Source organism: Barbatula barbatula (genome assembly GCF_947034865.1).
Source record: "Barbatula barbatula genome assembly, chromosome: 22".
Classification (NCBI taxonomy): domain Eukaryota; kingdom Metazoa; phylum Chordata; class Actinopteri; order Cypriniformes; family Nemacheilidae; genus Barbatula; species Barbatula barbatula.
The window spans coordinates 14,942,922-14,960,909 of NC_136785.1; the positions used below are offsets into that span (position 1 = coordinate 14,942,922).

General features: G+C 40.2%; 1 protein-coding gene across 2 annotated transcripts in view; it reads right to left on the bottom strand.

Moving 5' to 3' along the window:
- The window catches only part of dacha (dachshund a), a 128,153-nt gene that overhangs the window by 71,081 nt on the left and 39,084 nt on the right, over nucleotides 1–17,988 (bottom strand). For both annotated transcript variants that reach the window (XM_079486668.1, XM_079486667.1), the window contains exon 2: nucleotides 174–289. In XM_079486668.1, the coding sequence (XP_079342794.1) occupies nucleotides 174–289 (116 nt within the window). The remainder of the gene's footprint in view (nucleotides 1–173; nucleotides 290–17,988) is intronic.

The following is a 17,988-nucleotide window of genomic DNA, read 5'->3' on the forward strand; positions in this document are numbered from 1 at the left end:
CAGTACATAACCGCCCCTTAGGAAACACGTCTTATAGGAGTGACATGACACACCAACAAGCCTAAAGCAGCTTTCCTCAATCCCACTATAATTACTATATGTTGTACATCTGGACGTCCCTATACCAGTCATAAACATTAAAGGTGGACATTTAGGGCGGAAGGTGGTCTTACCTGTTGGGGAGAGGAGGCTGGGGGAGAGCAGCCCGTGAACGCTGTGAGGGAGCAGACGGGAGCTGTCTTGCATTGCCACGCCGAGAGAACGTTTGGGAGGACGGCCGGGCCGAGAACTAGAGAAAAAGAGGAAGAACGGGTGTTTGAATATCACACATTGATCATTCTTTCATGCTTTAATCAGAAACGCGTATTTACAGTCAAATGTCAAAATCCACCTTACACAATCTCTCTCTGACACCCGCATCCACCCTCCATCACGCTACATACCTGAACATGCATCGCGGCAGACAAATGATTCCACACAAAACACGCAAACACGGTTATGTCTCCGATGTGCGACGGGCTATCAAACAGACAGGTACATGACAGTTGGAACCCTGCGCAAGGGTGCGAGTGGCGCAAAATAAGCCAGAAAAGCAAAATGCTAATTCTTTCTGCATATCATTGGATCGTGTCCAAGTACATCAAGCAGCAAGTGTTTTCAGCGTTCTATTAATACAGAGCTAACAAAACACGAACCGCCGATAACCTGATGGTCGCGAACAGAAAGAGATTGATTCATCTTAAATAATTGGTAGAAATCGTGTCTGTGTGTAAACATGACAAACATCAGCATCGCATCGTATAAAGTAATCTAGCATACACGTCTGAAATTTGATATGTAATCAACACATTGTTATTTTACATGTGAAAATATCTTTCATTAATGTGCTGTTGAAATGTTTTGACTGGTTCATAATAGTGTTACTAAAAAAGTTTTAGGCGACGTGAAGTTCACCCTCAGATTCCAAAGGTTAGGATTCTTCAATTTTTGGATCTGCTGGAATTTGCTGTTGTACTGTATCTATGGCTGTATACTACTTTAATTGTATTAAAATAGCTACTGGCAGGATTTAAATGGACAAACCCGTCATCATTTATTCACCCTCATTTCTTCAAACGAACAAGACTAGATATTTTGAGAAATGTGTCCATACAATGAAAATCAAGTCAAGTCAGCTTTATTTATATCGCGTTACAAAGAAGCTGTACTAGAAAACATTGACTATAAGCAAAACATATAAGGTTATGCAAGTAAAAACACATGTCAAATATCAGACAGACTATAAGTTCCTATATGCAGTGTTAATTAAATAAAACTATCAAATTCTAGCAGCCCCTCCGGCCAGGAAAACAGTGCAAAACAGTATGCAAACGGTGGCGAGGAACCCAAAACTACATTGGAGGAGAAAAAAACCTCAGAGGGAAACCAGGCCTAACCAGGGGATCAATGTCGGCCAACAATAGTTTTTTCCAAATTATATCACAATATGACACAACAAAACCCTATATGTTCTACGTGCCATATTGGTTTCATACTTTGTCATTTGTTCAGCTGACAAAATCATATTATGATTTATATTATCGGTAGTCATGCACCGAAAAAAAATACCGAATGTTCATGATGGACTTGTAAACGTGTAGTGACTTTAAAAGCGTTTTAAAATATTTATATATGCTATAAAATTACACACACTAAACTACTAGTTACTGAACGATCATTCCGCTGATCATTCACATCAATATGTGGAGTCTGTTGCGTCAAAATACGCACAAGTCAATGCGCGTGATCTACGACAATAACGAAACATAAGTGTCTTCTGGTTTTGAGCTTTTCTTGTTGTATTTATTCGTTTTTGTTACGGCAGGCATACATGATCGTCCTTTAATAACCGAAGATCGATAAAGGCGTTTTCGCTGAAAATTTTCAGCAGCCGAAATTTCGGTGCATCATTAACTATCTGTATTTTGTCAGCTGAGAGACACTTATATCATATGGAATAAACTGTACTCTTTCTTAACTTAGAATGTTGTCAGTAAACTCTGGCTCGACATAGCAAATGCTCTCAGAAGTATCTTTTTATTTGATAATGAGAATTCTGTCATCATCTACTCGCGCTCAAGTGGTTCCAACCCTGTTTAAATGTCTTTGTTCTGCTGGACACAAAATAAGATATTTTGAAGAATGTGGGGAAACTACACAGTTCTGGGGCACTATTGACTACCATAGATATTTTACCCCAGAAAAGATTGACTACAAACGTTTCTTTTTGTGTTCGAATTTGTACAGGTTAAAAAAACAAAAAATCATTTTTGGGTGAACTGTTAATTTAAAACTCAAGTACGTTGAAGACTTATAGGCACATGATACATAACTGAAATAAAAAGCACACCCAACCAGCTTTGCAACCAACCAGCCATATTCACCGCTAGCCACATGGATCAATGTAAACGTAGCACGACCCTATCAGCATGCGGTTTAGTCCATGCGACCCAGCGCTGATCTTTCCCCCATCCTGGCCCGTGTGAATCACTGGTTGTTGACAAGCTTGTCATGGTCCGTGGCAAATGAGAATCACTGTGGACCGTCACATTACTGATCTAATTAAAACCTCTGAACGGTGGAGCGCAATGGAAAAATATCCAATCAGTTAAGCCGCTGTAGTATCGGTAAATGGAGAGCAGTCGATGGAGTTAACTGTACTGTAAAAAAACATCAGTGGACAGTTTGCCAGACCGGCAGCTACGACTGCTCTGGTGCTGATAAAATGAATTGTCTTTGATTTAGAGACATGTCGACAAATATTGTTATCAAGGGGGAACTAGTGTGATGTAAGTTGACAACTTTTCAAGAACAAAACGTGACATGTACTATTCTTTCATCATTTACTCTCCCTCATGGTATTCCAAACCTGTATGACTTTCATTTTACTGCAGAACGCAAAAGAAGATATTTTTAAGAACATCGGTAACCAAACAACATTGAAGCCCATTGACTTCCATTGTATGCACAAAGCATTTCTCAAAATATCTTCTTTGTGTTCCACAGAAGAAAGTCAGATACAGGTGTTGAACCACATTTGGTTAAATAATTGATGACAGAAGTGTTATTTTTGGTGAACTATGCCTTTAAATGTCATCCTTTTGTTAGAAAACCCATTGACTGACATACACAATCATCTGTGGGTGCAATACAGATATATTAAAAGCTCGTAACTGTGCTTTATGGCATAGAAAACGTGGCTATTGACCAATCGGCAACAAGAACCGGAACTATCCGTTTCACAATGCCGTCTTGCTCTGTGTGTGTTACAGGCCTTTGTTTGTTTTTTGTCTCATATTTGGTCTATTTACATCATTCTGACAAAAGCGGTGTTGAAAAACAATCAATTACCTCAGTGTTCCGATAACACAACTCCATTTCCTTTGAGGAAAGCAAATAAGAAAACAACACGGTGGGCCGGCGAACGATTCTGCGGGGTCGACGTAGAGCAGGAAGACAAATCAGCGAGATGTCAAAAGTTCGAGCCTTTGAAGACGGCCAACTCTGATCCTGAAATCGCACACCGGTGACCGTCAAAGAAACTTAAGCAGACGTTTCCGCCACTGTTTCCTTTAAAGCTCTACGTATTTATATGTGCATTTAGCCTTTACACATTTAGAGCGTCTGACACTCGCTTGTCTTCTTTGCACATTCCTGCTTAAGGCGTGCCAAAACAACGACATATAAAAAACTGAAGATGCTGGAGCCGTTAGATCTCCATAGTCAGGCAATTGTACGCGAACAAGGACTTGACTCCCGCGGGACTCTTAAAGCAATTTTCTTATTTAGCTCCACTTTGACTGGGTATTGTTAGAGGCAGAGCGTTTCTTTCCTCGCTCGTGACAGGTGCTTCCCTTAAATAAAACCCATCCTTTCATTTTCAATAGCACCACTGGAAAGGTACGGCCGTCATGTGCTGGAAAATGTCCCAGAAAGATTCCTGAGATTCTGATTGTATGGAAAAATACGACATGGTGTATTTTTTTTAGAACAAGGACGTGGTTTTTGGATAGTAATGCAACTTATTTGTTTGGCTAATATTGGTTTAATTAATTGAACAAAGACGTTAAATTGAGTAATTTAACAGAATGAACTTTATTTTATTTATTTTTATAAAATGACTTTCACATTTTGTATGCACAATGTAAAAATGAAGGCTTTATATACATACATGTACATATACTGTATGCTATATATAATGCTACACACGCTACATCATTTCAAATTAGTTAAATACTGCAAATGTGTGTTCAAAAGATCAATGACTTGAGCAATTCAAAAAGTTATGTCAATGCACACAGCAAACCTTGATTTAATGTTTGTAAATTTAAATCCATTAATGTATAGCTTTATATACACAGATTTTTGTTCTATTTTTCTTTATTTCTTTCAGAATTGTATTTTTGAAATGCTGTACAAATGTCAGATGACAGAAACATGAAAAACAGAGACTGGAAATTCACACGTCGGGTGTAAAATAATACGAAAAACATGCCACTTTTAGTTGTTATTTCAGGTTTTTCTTGCTCCCCAGCTGCTGCAATGTCGCCGTTTTAAAAATGTTTTTAACAGCGTTATTATAGATAATCATATAGCTTAATATATACAGTTTTAACTTGACTTTTTTTAGATTTTACAAAGCGTGATTAAATAGAGACCACTTCAGATGACGTAAACAACGATGCTTCACGCTGGTCCAGAAGAACAGAAGTATTTCGAACAAAATAAAACCGACAGAACGTTCATAATTAAATCAAAACATTACACAAACATCTTTATCATTTAATTATATGAAGTGAAAGGATGGACCAGTGTTTACGTCTTGCGAAGTGGTCTATACAGTGACATTTCTATTGTTTGTACGGTGTCATAGTACAGTTCTTGCAATAAATTTGAACCTATGAGAACAACATTCAAGCCTGAACTGCACAAGACAAACCCAACATAAACAGCCTTTCCCAACTACACGTCCACTAACCGCCCGTACAGCTCTCTTAAAGTCTGCTTATCATCAGAGTGGCCACCCTGTGAACTGCTCTTACTGTATTTTACTGTAATGGAGATTTTTAACCCCGAGGGTTCTCCAGTACGGGAATATTTTTCATCTCCCTTTCCCACTCGCAGGCACGGTGCCCATGCGCGTTCCCCACAGCCATGACAGACAGTGAAGAGCCGCGTGTGTACACAATCGCGCACACACTCTCCTCTCGTACCCGCGTCCCATCGGGCAGAAGGAACAGATGGCAGTGAGAAGTCATTCACACGTTACTGCACGTTCCACACGCCAGAGAAGAAAACCCTGTCAGTGCGCTCGTCTCAACCAATCACTCCGCTCAAATCCCCGGCGGCAGCACCGCGCTCTGCTGGGGGCCGGAGAAAACTGGGTTACTAAGCACTTTTTACTCTCTCCCGGCTTCGGAAACGTGCCCTTGTCATCTTTTAAAAGGCCTTATTCATGAACGGGCGACACCTGCTTGTTGCGCCCAGACAAAAAGAGGGGGCGGGGCTCCACAGAGCTAGGTGTCACAAGACACGCCTGTTTTAGACAAGTGGGCGTGGCTCAATGAGCCAGTTCGCCGAAACAAACTTTATTTTAATATTCTCCGTTGGTCTGTTCGTAACAACGTGCAGACGATAAAATAAGTAAAGGCCGAGAGTTGGACCGTGGCCGAAAGGGGGTACGGGAGGACGCGGAGGGAGAACGCAATCAGATTTCCGAAATTATAATGGAAAACGGTTTAAACAACAACAAAGACGGCAGCTGAGGCGAGAGAAAAATGTACAAGTCAGGGTGCCTTTGAAGATATTTAATTAAAATCTAATCCTGCATTCTTAAAGGCTCACATAAATTAAGCTGTCAGTCAGAAGATTTATGCATTCACATTTGCATATTGCATACAATTCATCAATTACTCATGTTTGAAAGGCTTGAGTATCCCAGGGAGAGGAGCTACCAGTGTGCCAGCAGAGAGAGAAAGAGAGATAGACAGCAAGAGACGGTGATGGGGCTCGCCGTACCCGCCGATGCCCAAGAGGAGCCAGTCTCCATATGTCCATGCAGTCAACCAATGCTACTGAAATCTCTCTCTCTCTCTCTCTCTCTCTCTCTCTCACACACACACACACACTGTACGTGCAGCTGTCTGGTCTGAGGCTCTATTCTCACTGCCACGACACTGGAGCTGGTTTGACTCTGCACTTTGCTCTCGGTGTTGTACGATTAAGCCAATTAGTTTAACCGGCGCGGGTAGAAATACATGTGGCAGACAGAAGCAGGGTGATTCACACTTTCCTGTACGCTACTACGGGTGCTTTTCATCCGAATCACATGCGAATGATCTTCAGGCTGATTCATGGATGCAGCAAACTAGTCTCTGATTTTTGTTTTGATAAAACATAGACAGTGTTACTCTCCTTTCTCTAAAAGGACAGCACGTGAAAACAACATACGCTTTTATAATATAACATTTTGATATTATACACAAAAAGGCCTATAAAACCTTCTGGTTGAGCATTGCGTCATCGGTTCGAACGTCGGGAACATGCATAACCGATAAAATGAATGCAATGCAAGTCGCTTTGGATAAACGTGTCCGTTTTGTGCAAGGTTTACAAAACTTCAACACAACAAATCAATTGAAGCAATTTCAACCCATTTTTAAGTTACATTAACTTAATTTCAATTTATATCAAAGGCCAAAACTTAAAGTCGAAATTGTAAGTTGACACTTACAAATTTAAGGCAGCAAACCATTTTTTCTAGTACAGTATCTGCGTACAACGCTTCTCCCATTAACTTCCATTCACCATTTCAATCAACACACACATTGTTTGATTTTACAAACTCAATCTTTTTTATTCTAGTCTCTATTGTCAATAAAGCATATCTTGTATTTCGTAACAATTGTAATGCCACATCTGGCATTCTCAGGTATATTATGCCATCACTCTCTTATAAAGCCATCAACTATTTCTCAGATTAAAGGCCCACACTTTTAATTTGGAAAAGGCTCGAGCTGTTTTCTCCCCGTAGGCTTGTCTCACACTGTGTTCCATTATCTCGATTGCGAATGTCAGATGAAGACTATTGTTAACCATAACTAGCGGTTTCGCTGTAGAGTTAAGCAAAGCCAAGTACAGCCGACATGCAGCCGGTATGACGCCAAGAAATTTGGACAACTGTCTCCAACCCCCTACTGGTTGACTAGTTGAATTGAGGAGGCTGGCGTGTTTAATAATCCATGGCTAAGTAAAAACAAAAAAGAAAGTTGGCTTCCGTCTTGATATGTTCAGGGGATCTTTGCCAAACAGGTCTTAATAGACACATGCTATGTTTGTAGAGCCACATTGTCCCTCTCAAGTACATCAGTGAAATTGTGGAAAACTGGAGACCTGTGTCTTTAATTAACTGCGTTTTTTAAATCCCAAACATCTGAATTGCTATTGCAGAGAAGCCAGCCAGTGAGGTCATAACAGATGACCTCAGATCAGTTAATGACAGTAAACAAAGGTGCGCTTCCCAGACTGCCCCAGTAAAGGCCGACTCCTGGGACGCCACCGGAGAAAGGTCAAACACTCCGAGCGACGGAGTTTCATCTATGTGGCGCGGTCTGTTTCGCACGCATGCACGCGAGTACACGCCGTCCGGAGCGCAGCACCGGACCTCCATCAACCGTCTCACAATGTCGCTTTTGTTCGCCGTTATTAACTGGGAAAATTCCTCTGCTTCAGCTTTTATTAAAAAACTTGGTGTGGTTGTGCGCAAGGAACCATTTCAGAAAGGGTCAACGTGCAGTTCACCCATCCCAGGAGCACAGAGGGAAAAACAGACGAAGACAAATCAGGCACTTTTCATGGGGTACAATATCTAGCCTGAAACGTTTTTTTTATTTAAATGGTCAGTGAAAGGATGTGCTTAACCTTTAGAAAACGCTGATGGTCACTTACAGAAGGTAAAACTAAATGTAACATGACCTGTTCGTGTTTTTGTGAGGTTTGCAATTTATTCGAGTCAATACAGCGTCGACGCCTGAAAGCAAAAATCGAATAAAATTAAATAAAAATTGTAACCGTTTAAATATCGATACAAAAATATAAATACACCGCATTGGGTAGTAAGGTTGAAAGTAAAAACAGGGCTGCAAATTTAGCCTAAAAACTCAGTTTGTGAACAGATGTTGGTCTGTAGTTAGAAGTCCTACAGTATAATTGAAACCTATAGAACAGAACAAAGCTAAATGTTGTTTTTGGTCATGAAAAATGTAATGAAAAATACAATGATTCAACCATCAATTTAATATTTTTCTTCCAAATGATTCTATAACCTCAATTGCTACAGTTAAGAGTCAAGACCTTGATAAACGAACAGGCCAAAATCATCCTTTACAGATCGTTCTAACAATAACAAGCATTGAACTTATGCCTCATAATGTATATATACGTCATAGTTAAGGGTCTTCGTAGAATGTGCAGTCCGTACTCCTGGATTTCTTTAAAGTGCTGCCTCCGTCTGACACCGTGTAGCTTTTAGCTTAAGTAACCGCCGGTCATAATTTTTCCCTCCTTCTCTCAGCAGTGCCACTACAGAGCTACTGATGGTATTGAATAAATGTCAGATGTCTTCCACCCTGCTGTCTGCTCGGAGAGAGAGAGAGAGAGAGAGAGAGAGAGAGAGAGAGAGGTGTTGCCTTATTCATGGGGGGCGGGCGAGCGGGGGGGAGGGAGAGTTTGTTTGTGAGCCATTATCTTTAGCCATCAATCAAATCCGAGGAGCGCACGACACGAGCACATCATTTGATTGCATACAGTCTGTGTGTATGAAAATCTGTATCAATATGGACGTCCGGCGAGATGATCTTTATTTCTAAATGACACTCAGTGCTTTGATACGAACACTGCACTACGTTCCCCCGTGTGTTATATGCTTGAATTTTCCGCTTAAAGGGACAGTTAATTCTGTCTTGGTTTATTCACTCTCATGTCAAAACTTGTCCTCTTTCTTTCTGTGGAACACAAAGGACGATATTTTGAGAGATGTTTCAGTGGTTTCGTGTTCATACAATGGGGGTCAATAGGGTTTAGTGTTGTGCGGTTACCAACATTCTTCAAAATATCTTCTGTGTGAATAAAGGATGAAAGAACGTCCCTTTCATGTAATGCATAAGTGTAGTACTTTCAGATTGGTTTCACAAATTTCATACTTTTGAAAGTGCAAAGTCTATATAATGTAATAAAGTGAAATATCTCACAGTTATACAATGACTTTGTACATAATGTCACCTAGTGATGTCATATGTAGATGTCATATCAGATTTCCCTCATGCTATTAATGAACGACAGAACGTAAATTAAATAAAAGAACAAATGACGGTTTCCCCGAAGAAGTGCCTAAACGCTTAATATAATGAGTCAGAATTATATTTCAGGTGGTCCCTGTACAATCTAGAAATAAAGTATATCACAGTACATTTAAAGAGATCTAAAATATGAAACATTTACTCATTCGTGTGTCTGCAGAACACAAAAGAAGATATTTTGAAGAACGTCGATAACAACACTGGCCCGCATTGACTTCCATTGTATGGACACAAAACCACACAGACATTTCTCAAAATATCTTCTTTTGTGTTCTGCAGATGAAAGAGTCATATACAGGTTTTGAATGACATCACGTCAGTAAAGAATATCACACACACACACACAAACGCACATTTAGATATAAAACACACACCTTCCTCTCTTCTATTAATCATTAGAGCTGAATTCATAATTTAATCCTTCCTCTTAAATGTGGCCACTTCCTTTATCAATCCTCCATTTTTGTAGGTCTGTATTGACTCATGTGATGAGTCCGTGATTTACCACATGGGGCTATGGACACAGAGAGAGAGAGAGAGAGAGAGAGAGAGAGAGAGAGAGAGAGAGGGGCTGTCATTACCTGACAGCCCATTGAGATACGACTCAATGTGTGGCTCTTAAAAATAGCAGTTCTCTGATAAACACTGCGCTGTCCCTTATACCCACGTGAGCGTGAGCGCACTCAAGTTAAGATGTGATGGATTCAAAGCATCTCAGCAATGAGACCGACTCTGACAGCCTGTTAACAGTGAGCGGACGCACATGTCGAGACCTCCGGAGTGTGAGAGAAAACAGACCGAGAGATTCCTTATCTCAGTATACTCACACACACATTTACAGTCTTCATTTCTTCCCATGATGTTTTACACACTCGCATGTTTGTGTCGGGTATATTCAAGGCGACTGTCCATAGACTTCCATTGTTTTTAAACAGACCCCTAAACCCACCCTCATCTTTTTCCACTTTTACATTGTCAAATACGCATCATTTAGTAAGTTAATAATCTTCCAACTATTTCTCTATGTACCTTTCTAGATTTTTATAACAGAGGATGTGGTACAGCATGGAAGTTCGTTTTGCAATGTCACATGCAATAAACCGTTCACGCGTTCTGATACGCACATAGTTTGATGGGGAAGTAAATACTTTTTGGAGTGTCTTCAATGCGGCACGCCCATTAAAACCGAGCGTTTGTCGAGCAGGCCTTAAAACCCGGGTAGAAAATAGCCAATTACTTATGATGTTTGCATCGTTTTTACATTCAAAATCAATAAGTAGACCCCATACAACAGTATAAAACAATGGACGAGGCCAGTTCATGACTCCGTTAAAGTCTGTTCACCCAAACAAAATAATCCTGTGATCACCAACACCTTTATATGACTCGTTCTTCTGTGAAACACAAAAGATGACATTTTGAGAAATGTACATGCAGTGGATGTCAATGGGGGTCAATGTTGTTTGGTTATCAACAGCTTTCAAAACATCTTTTGTTCATGCAGTAAAAAGAAACTCGTACAGGTTTGGAATGACATGAGTGTGAATAAACGATGAAACTTTTCATTTTTAGGGGAACTATCCCTTTAAGAAAGTGCACAGTATTCAGACGTCCGTTGCATCTTTACAGTTCGCATCAGACGTACTTGCATATTGCTAAATGAAAAACTGTGAAATGTATTTATAAAATAGAGGATATTACTTTTAATTTTTGATGTTATGCATTTTTAAAAGAAATATAATGCCACAAAATAAGAAAATCTCACAAATACAAGTGCAACAAGTGTAAAGTTCAGACAAACTGAAGCGGTTACTCGATTAAAGGCACTTTTGCATTAGTTCGACTTCACGTTAACAGTCGACAGAAAAGCAAATACTTTAGCTAGCAAAATGCATTGAACCTTGACAAACAAACATGTGCCATCACCACCACACACACACACGCTCGCGCTTTCAGCGTTTCCACTGGAATCTTCAGATGCCACTCAATTAAATTAGATCTGCTTCCTGTAATTCTGCCACACTCAGCGCCAAAGCTGACAGCAATCGGCTTTCTTCCTCCCCGACGTGACAGCTCGTCCCCTTCACCGTGAGTCTTTGTGGACCCCGGCGGGCGGGATGATGCGAGAGGGGGTTGCTTTCAGACAATAGCGAGGGTTGCCACTTAGCCGCGCACAGATTAAATTCTCTGACATTATCAACCCGCCCGCTGAATCCATGCAGGGGGCGGGAGGAACAGGAGTCGGCAAAACGCAGAACAAACCTTGTGTCCCTGATGTTCTGCATCTCAACACGGATTACTGTCACTCAGCGCAGAGAGAGAGAGAGAGAGAGAAAGAGAGAGAGAGAGAAGAAGAGAGGAGAGGGAGGTTTACTCTCATTTATTTAATAACCCGCGCCCTAATCTGTTGCAAAACAGTGGAGAGAGCGAAAATGTCATGGGAAGATCTAAACACGAGGAGCCTGTGGCTCTTGTACCTACAAACAGAGTCCTTTTTTTTAATCTACATGAGGTCTGGGGATGAAAATTAATGGGATTATTTTCGTCTGTGTGGTTTGGGACTTCGGTACTTTTTCCCAACGTACGATTAACACAAATCAAAAACCTCTGATGTTCTCATGAGAAAATTCAGCCGGCGGAAGGTGACGAATATTTACAAAAAGTAACGTTTTGTAACAAATGCTGTTTGTGTTAAGTTTAACATGATGTATTTGTGAGCAAAACATTATGTCCAGTGAAACAAATATTGGGGACTTGCTTTTATTTGATGTTGAAAGGAACAGGCTATGCAATTCGGATAAACATTTACGAAGGAAAACTTTGTTCTTTGCAAAAGAACGTTCTACTGAATTTTTTACAAAATAACCTTGTGTACATGAAACAGGAAACTAAGGCATTTTTCATTTAATTCTTTCATTTTATTATGTGGCGGAGAGTGTGACAATATGACATCACTAGATTTCGATCCGTCTTTGACCTATCTGGCAAAACCTTTAAACTTATGGGTCACTTTTGGGTCACCATTGACTCCCGTAGTATGACAAAAGAGTACTATGGGAGTCAATGGTGACCCAAATCAGCTTAGTTACAAACTCTTATTAAAATATCTTCATTTGTGTTTAGCGAAACAAAGAAATGCGTACAGGTTTGTAACAACTGGAGGGTGAGAAAATGATGACAAAATTGTCGTATCTGACCATTCCTTTAAAAACCAACCTTTTCCATTCACTTCCACACAAAACATTGAATCGATACTCTTAAAACGCTCCCCAAACGATGAATCACCCGTAAAGATTTTAGCAGATTATCGTCGCATTACACGACGCGGTTTTCAGCGCGCTGAAAGCGCCGAGGTGAGGGCTGGGTCAAAGATCAGGATTAGGGACTGTTTACAAGGCCGGGGTGAAGGGTCAAAGGTCGGGGGCTTAAGACACACATGCCCAATTGACACAGTAACCTTATTGAGTTGTTCCAGAGGCAGCTGCCAAATATTGGATACCGCGTGGCACGCTGTTTATACAGAGTTGATAAATTGCAGAATTAATCCCTTCACACACATTTGCGACGGAAATGCTTTTTGCGCCTTCGGTAGGGTCACCCTGACCCCGCTTTTGTTTTAGGCAGATTGTAGCAGCTTGAGTTGATTAAATGCGTTTGATCCTTTTAGCGCTACAGGCTTCCGTTCGTACTGTGCCGAGGACGGGAAGGCGAAACATTAAATGATCTGTTCTCCGTGAGTCACACGCAGGCATGTGGGCATAGTGGAAAAAAGCTAAGTGGATTTAATGAAAGAACAAACATACCGGAATTGACAAAGTGAGCAACATTTTTTAAGTTCCTGTTATTTTAGTGAGTATTTTGGGGTTATTATAGATGAATAAACATTATTATGAAAGAGAAAGGTAGAATATATAGTAAGTATATCAAAATAAAGTGGTCATGATTTCTATCAGCTTTAAAGGGATAGTTCACCCAAAAACGTCATCGTTACCTCACCCTCTTTCAAATCTTTCGACTCTTTCTTCCACAGAACACAAAAGAAGATATTTTGAAAAATGTTGTTAACCGGCCCCCATTCACTTGCACTGGTTTTGTGTCCATACAATGAAAGTGAATGGGTGTCGGCGCTGTTTGGTTACCAACATTCTTCAAAATATCGTCTTTTGTGTTATGTGGAAGAAAGAAAGTCATAAAGTTTTGAAATGACAAGAGGGTGATAAAATGATGACCGCATTTCATTTTTCACGCTAAAACAAGAGAAAATCTAAAGATCAATTATCAGATGTCCTTAATGCGATCATTGGCAGTTTGCACCGTGCTGTTCTTGCATGTTTCATTCACTCCATATTTAGATATGATAAGTAACTAATCTTTGCGCTTTAACAATTCACCGCGGCGATGACCACATGATCAATTTCCTGTGCTCGCCTGTGTATGCCGAACGGCCATAAACACTCATTAGCGTCCCTCTGTGATGTCTTCATGTTTGGAGAGCAGGTCTAACGTCGGGAACATATTACATATAACATCTAACCGGAGGAGCGACGTTCAACGCACACACAGATGAAGGGATATCGAAAAATGTCTCCGTGGTTTTGTGTCCATACATTGGAAGCCCATGGGGATCAAAGTTGTTTGGTTACCAACCCTCTTCAAAATATCTTTATATGTGTTCTGCGGAAGATAAAAAGTCATACAGGTTGGAAACGACATGATTTTTGAGTGAACTGTCCCTTTAAGACACACCCGCCGACTGGTCGTTCCGGCGTCCCACCAGCTACAGTAGTCAATTTTAAAAGTCTGATGTTTGTACATCCCTCGCAGGCAATCGCTCACTTTAATTCCATCCAGAGACAGAAAAAACCCTCCTCTCTGTTTCCAGCCGGTGTCTGAATTACGAGCGTTTCACTTTGCTCTCACGAGCAACACCTTCCAGATCCGCTCTAATTTGATGTAGGCCGAAGCCGACGCGGAAAATCGATAGCGGGCTACGAGAGTGGATTTTCGTCCTATCAAAAGATGCCATGGATGTCCGTCGCTTTGCTAAAAACATTCCTCTTCTGAAGGCCTTTCCAATTAAACTAATGCTTTCTTCTGTTGAATGAGCATTTGTTCAGACCGAAACTCCGTCTGTAACGTGAGGAGCCAAAACCAAGCAATGAAGAACATATCGCTGTTTAATGAGGAAGTAAATGGGGTTGCTTTCGCAGAACAGTCTATTGCTCCATATAGTTACACAGAGAAATGCGATTGAAATGCATGAGTTTTACACGCAGCCGTTCAAAGTGTGTTATTGCATCACGGCACGATAACACTTTCTGTCTCACACACACACACTTAAGTGTCCTTTAGTGTGTCCTCTGTCAGCAGGGTAACCGCTGACCCCGCGTCTGGCCTGCCTGTCAACTTCCTGCTAAGGTTAAACACACCAGGCAAGCATCCTCTCTTTCACTGCATTAACTAACCAAGCACCACTATATCGCTCTATCCATCACCATCACTTTACCGTATTTACACAACAAACGTGTTTTTATGGCTACTGTTTCTTGTCGAAATGTTCTTTATTATTTTGTCAAATCAAAGTAAAGGCAATAAACCAAACTCTGCCAGTTGTATCCCTTCTTTAGGTTTTCATTACGTTTTTAAAATATAAGTGTAAATAGTGTAAAACTGTTATTTTGACGTTACGTACAGTCAGATACTGTGTTATTGTGTTAGCTTACATGAATCATGTGGTCGATTCCATGCAAATGTCAACTTTAAGATGAAAATCTCAAGGTCTTCGCTATACTGAGAGACGAGAAGACAATATTTAGTGGTTTCAATGGCAAGTTTTTCTTTTAAGTTTTTTTTAAAAGCATAGGTGTTCACATTTAGGTAAGTGAATTGTCACATGCATAACGGTCCATATTCCTCATAACTGTGCAAGAATTAAAATAAAATCATTATGTTCTATAAAGTTCTCCATTTGTTGGGAATAATTGCTTCTGGGGTTGTGCATCCGTTACACAATTCATTTTCTCTCTTGTCAAACAGATCATTCATGCATAGACTGACATTTTTTTATGTCTGCATCCTATCAGGGGTTTATTAAAACATAAACAGACGATTCAATACATTTGTAATAAATACATTCTCTGAGATGTTATATTTCAAGTCTCGTCTGAGAATGTCACATCCGTAAGGTTGGAATTGCTAATCTTTGTTCACATGATTTAAAACACATATTTATTCACGTTTCTCTACATAAGATTATATTTATATTAGTACATGTTGAAATGATTACGAACTAAGATTGAATCAAGCAGCAGAAGTCCGTTTATCATTAGTTTATATGAATCAATCTTGTTAACTAATGGAAAATAAATGGTAAGCGTTACCGATGTATTTTACATGCTTGGTTTCACTTTAACGTGAATGACAAATGAAGGCATGACCTTGACATTAAAGGGACAGTTAATCGTATCATGTATTCACGCTCATATCATTCAAAACATATGATTCTTTTAAAATCTTAGAAGATATTTTGAGAAATGGAATGGAAGTCAAAAGGGCTCAATGTTGTTTGGCTTTCAACGTTCTCCAAAATATCTTCTTTTGTGTTCTGCAGAAGAAAGAAAGTCATACAGGTAAATGATCAAATCATTTCCAGTTATAATAATTGAAAAAGCCAAACTTCTAAAATTGTGAAATTAACACACGCGTGCGTTCAAGGACGAAGCATTTACAGGCGACCGGATTATCAAAGGCAGCTTGCATCCTTATTTGCACGCCCCGCAGGTATGTGCTCTGCCTGCACTGTAAATACATGTATGTTCTGATTAACGCTGCCACATGTGAACGGTTAAGCAGGCAGACGTAATGCGGACCAGACGCTATGAATTCCTGTACAGTCTTAAATGGACACATGTTTAAAATGGATCCTTTTGAAGTTGCCAAACAATGTGCAATATCAGGAAACAAGCTGTGTGCATGAGGCTGGAATGTGGAGTGGGGGGGGAGGCCGAGCCGAGAGGGGGACACACTTAGCGAGCCTGTGGGTAAAAGTAACACACAATGAAACATGAAAAAGACTCCAGTCCCCATTAAGCCACAGATCACGGGACGTACGTGCGCGTGTACTTAACGTACTGTATATCTGTGTTTTCCGGATGCGTTTATACTTTGCCTTTCTATCTCACCGGCTTTATCTTTTTGCAGCAAAACACTCACACACACAAGCGTCGTGATGGCCCTCATGGTGAGAGCAGGTCTATTTTTGTGCGGGTAGCCGAGCACTTGCTTGTCTTTAATCAGGAGTGCATTGTTAGCCGTGGCCTGGTGGGAAGCGAGAGGCCCACAGTCAGAAAAAGAGAAAATGGAGGAAGTCAACGTGCCCTGTTCACAATGCTGAATCTTATTAAAGGGATAGTTCACGCACACTAAAAAATTCCTTGTCATTTTACTCGCTTATGTCATGCCGTACTGTACCTCTGATGTTCTTTCTAACATTTGTTTCTTGCTTGGTTTTCTTCTACACTCTATTTTAAAATGCGTCGGTCATCGAACAATATCGGCCCCCCGTCGACTTCCATTGTCATATGCAAGTTTTAGTGTGGGGTGGACTTTCCTTTTTTCGGAATCTCAGCTATTTTTTACAAAACAATGGAAGTGAATGAGGACTGGCACCCTAAGGTTCACGACATCTCAAATAAGCACCACTGAAGAAAACATTTCTACTCTTTCTAAAAGACACAAGTGTAAGGTTAGATTTTTTTAAAGGGCGAGCTGTCCCTTTAAATATGATCAGCGTCTGGTTGGTGTATAACATAAATCCAACATTCCCACATGCCACTGCATATCATGATATGCAAAACGCAGTTCACACTCCAATTGATTTTACACTGCTTGTATGGTTGAATGTTATTTACGAAGGTGAATTTCAATCTTCTGGTGATACAGTATTATTGACACATGCTAACTGAGGTGTGATTTATTAGTTTACATTCAAATGTCACGCCGTTGCCTTTATTTAAATGCATTCCCCATTTGAGGCACTCATACACGCATTAAAAATACTTAATGTGTCCTTCAATGACCACAATCCTCACACCCAAAAAAAAACACTCACACACGTTAAAAAAAACTAAATCATGCCGCGGAAAGCGCCCTCAAAGTCTCGTCCATTAACATTCAGCGCAGTGTAATGCTGACTTTTAGAAACATGAATAAATCTTTATCATTAACGTGTGCAGCGGATCTTACGAGGACTGTTGTCCCCCCACGACCTGCATGCGTGGGCACTTGTTCTTCAAGAGTGTTCTTTCATTTAGTGAGTCTGAACTGTCAGGGGGGCATTGTGGGATATGGGGCAGAGTCTGGGTGCTTGTTGACAGGCCCTTATCCTTATTTTTTTTATCAAGACTCTCTTTGTACAGCACGGGTTTGTAACATTCAGAATGGTTTGAATAAAAGAACATGTATAATGTGCATCATTTTATTGAGAAATTCAAGCTAAATGGATATATGTATAGCAAATGTAGGTGTGTTAATGTATTTGTGACATTTTTGGTGACAAATGACAACCTTACAAATGTGACATCATTTGTGAAAA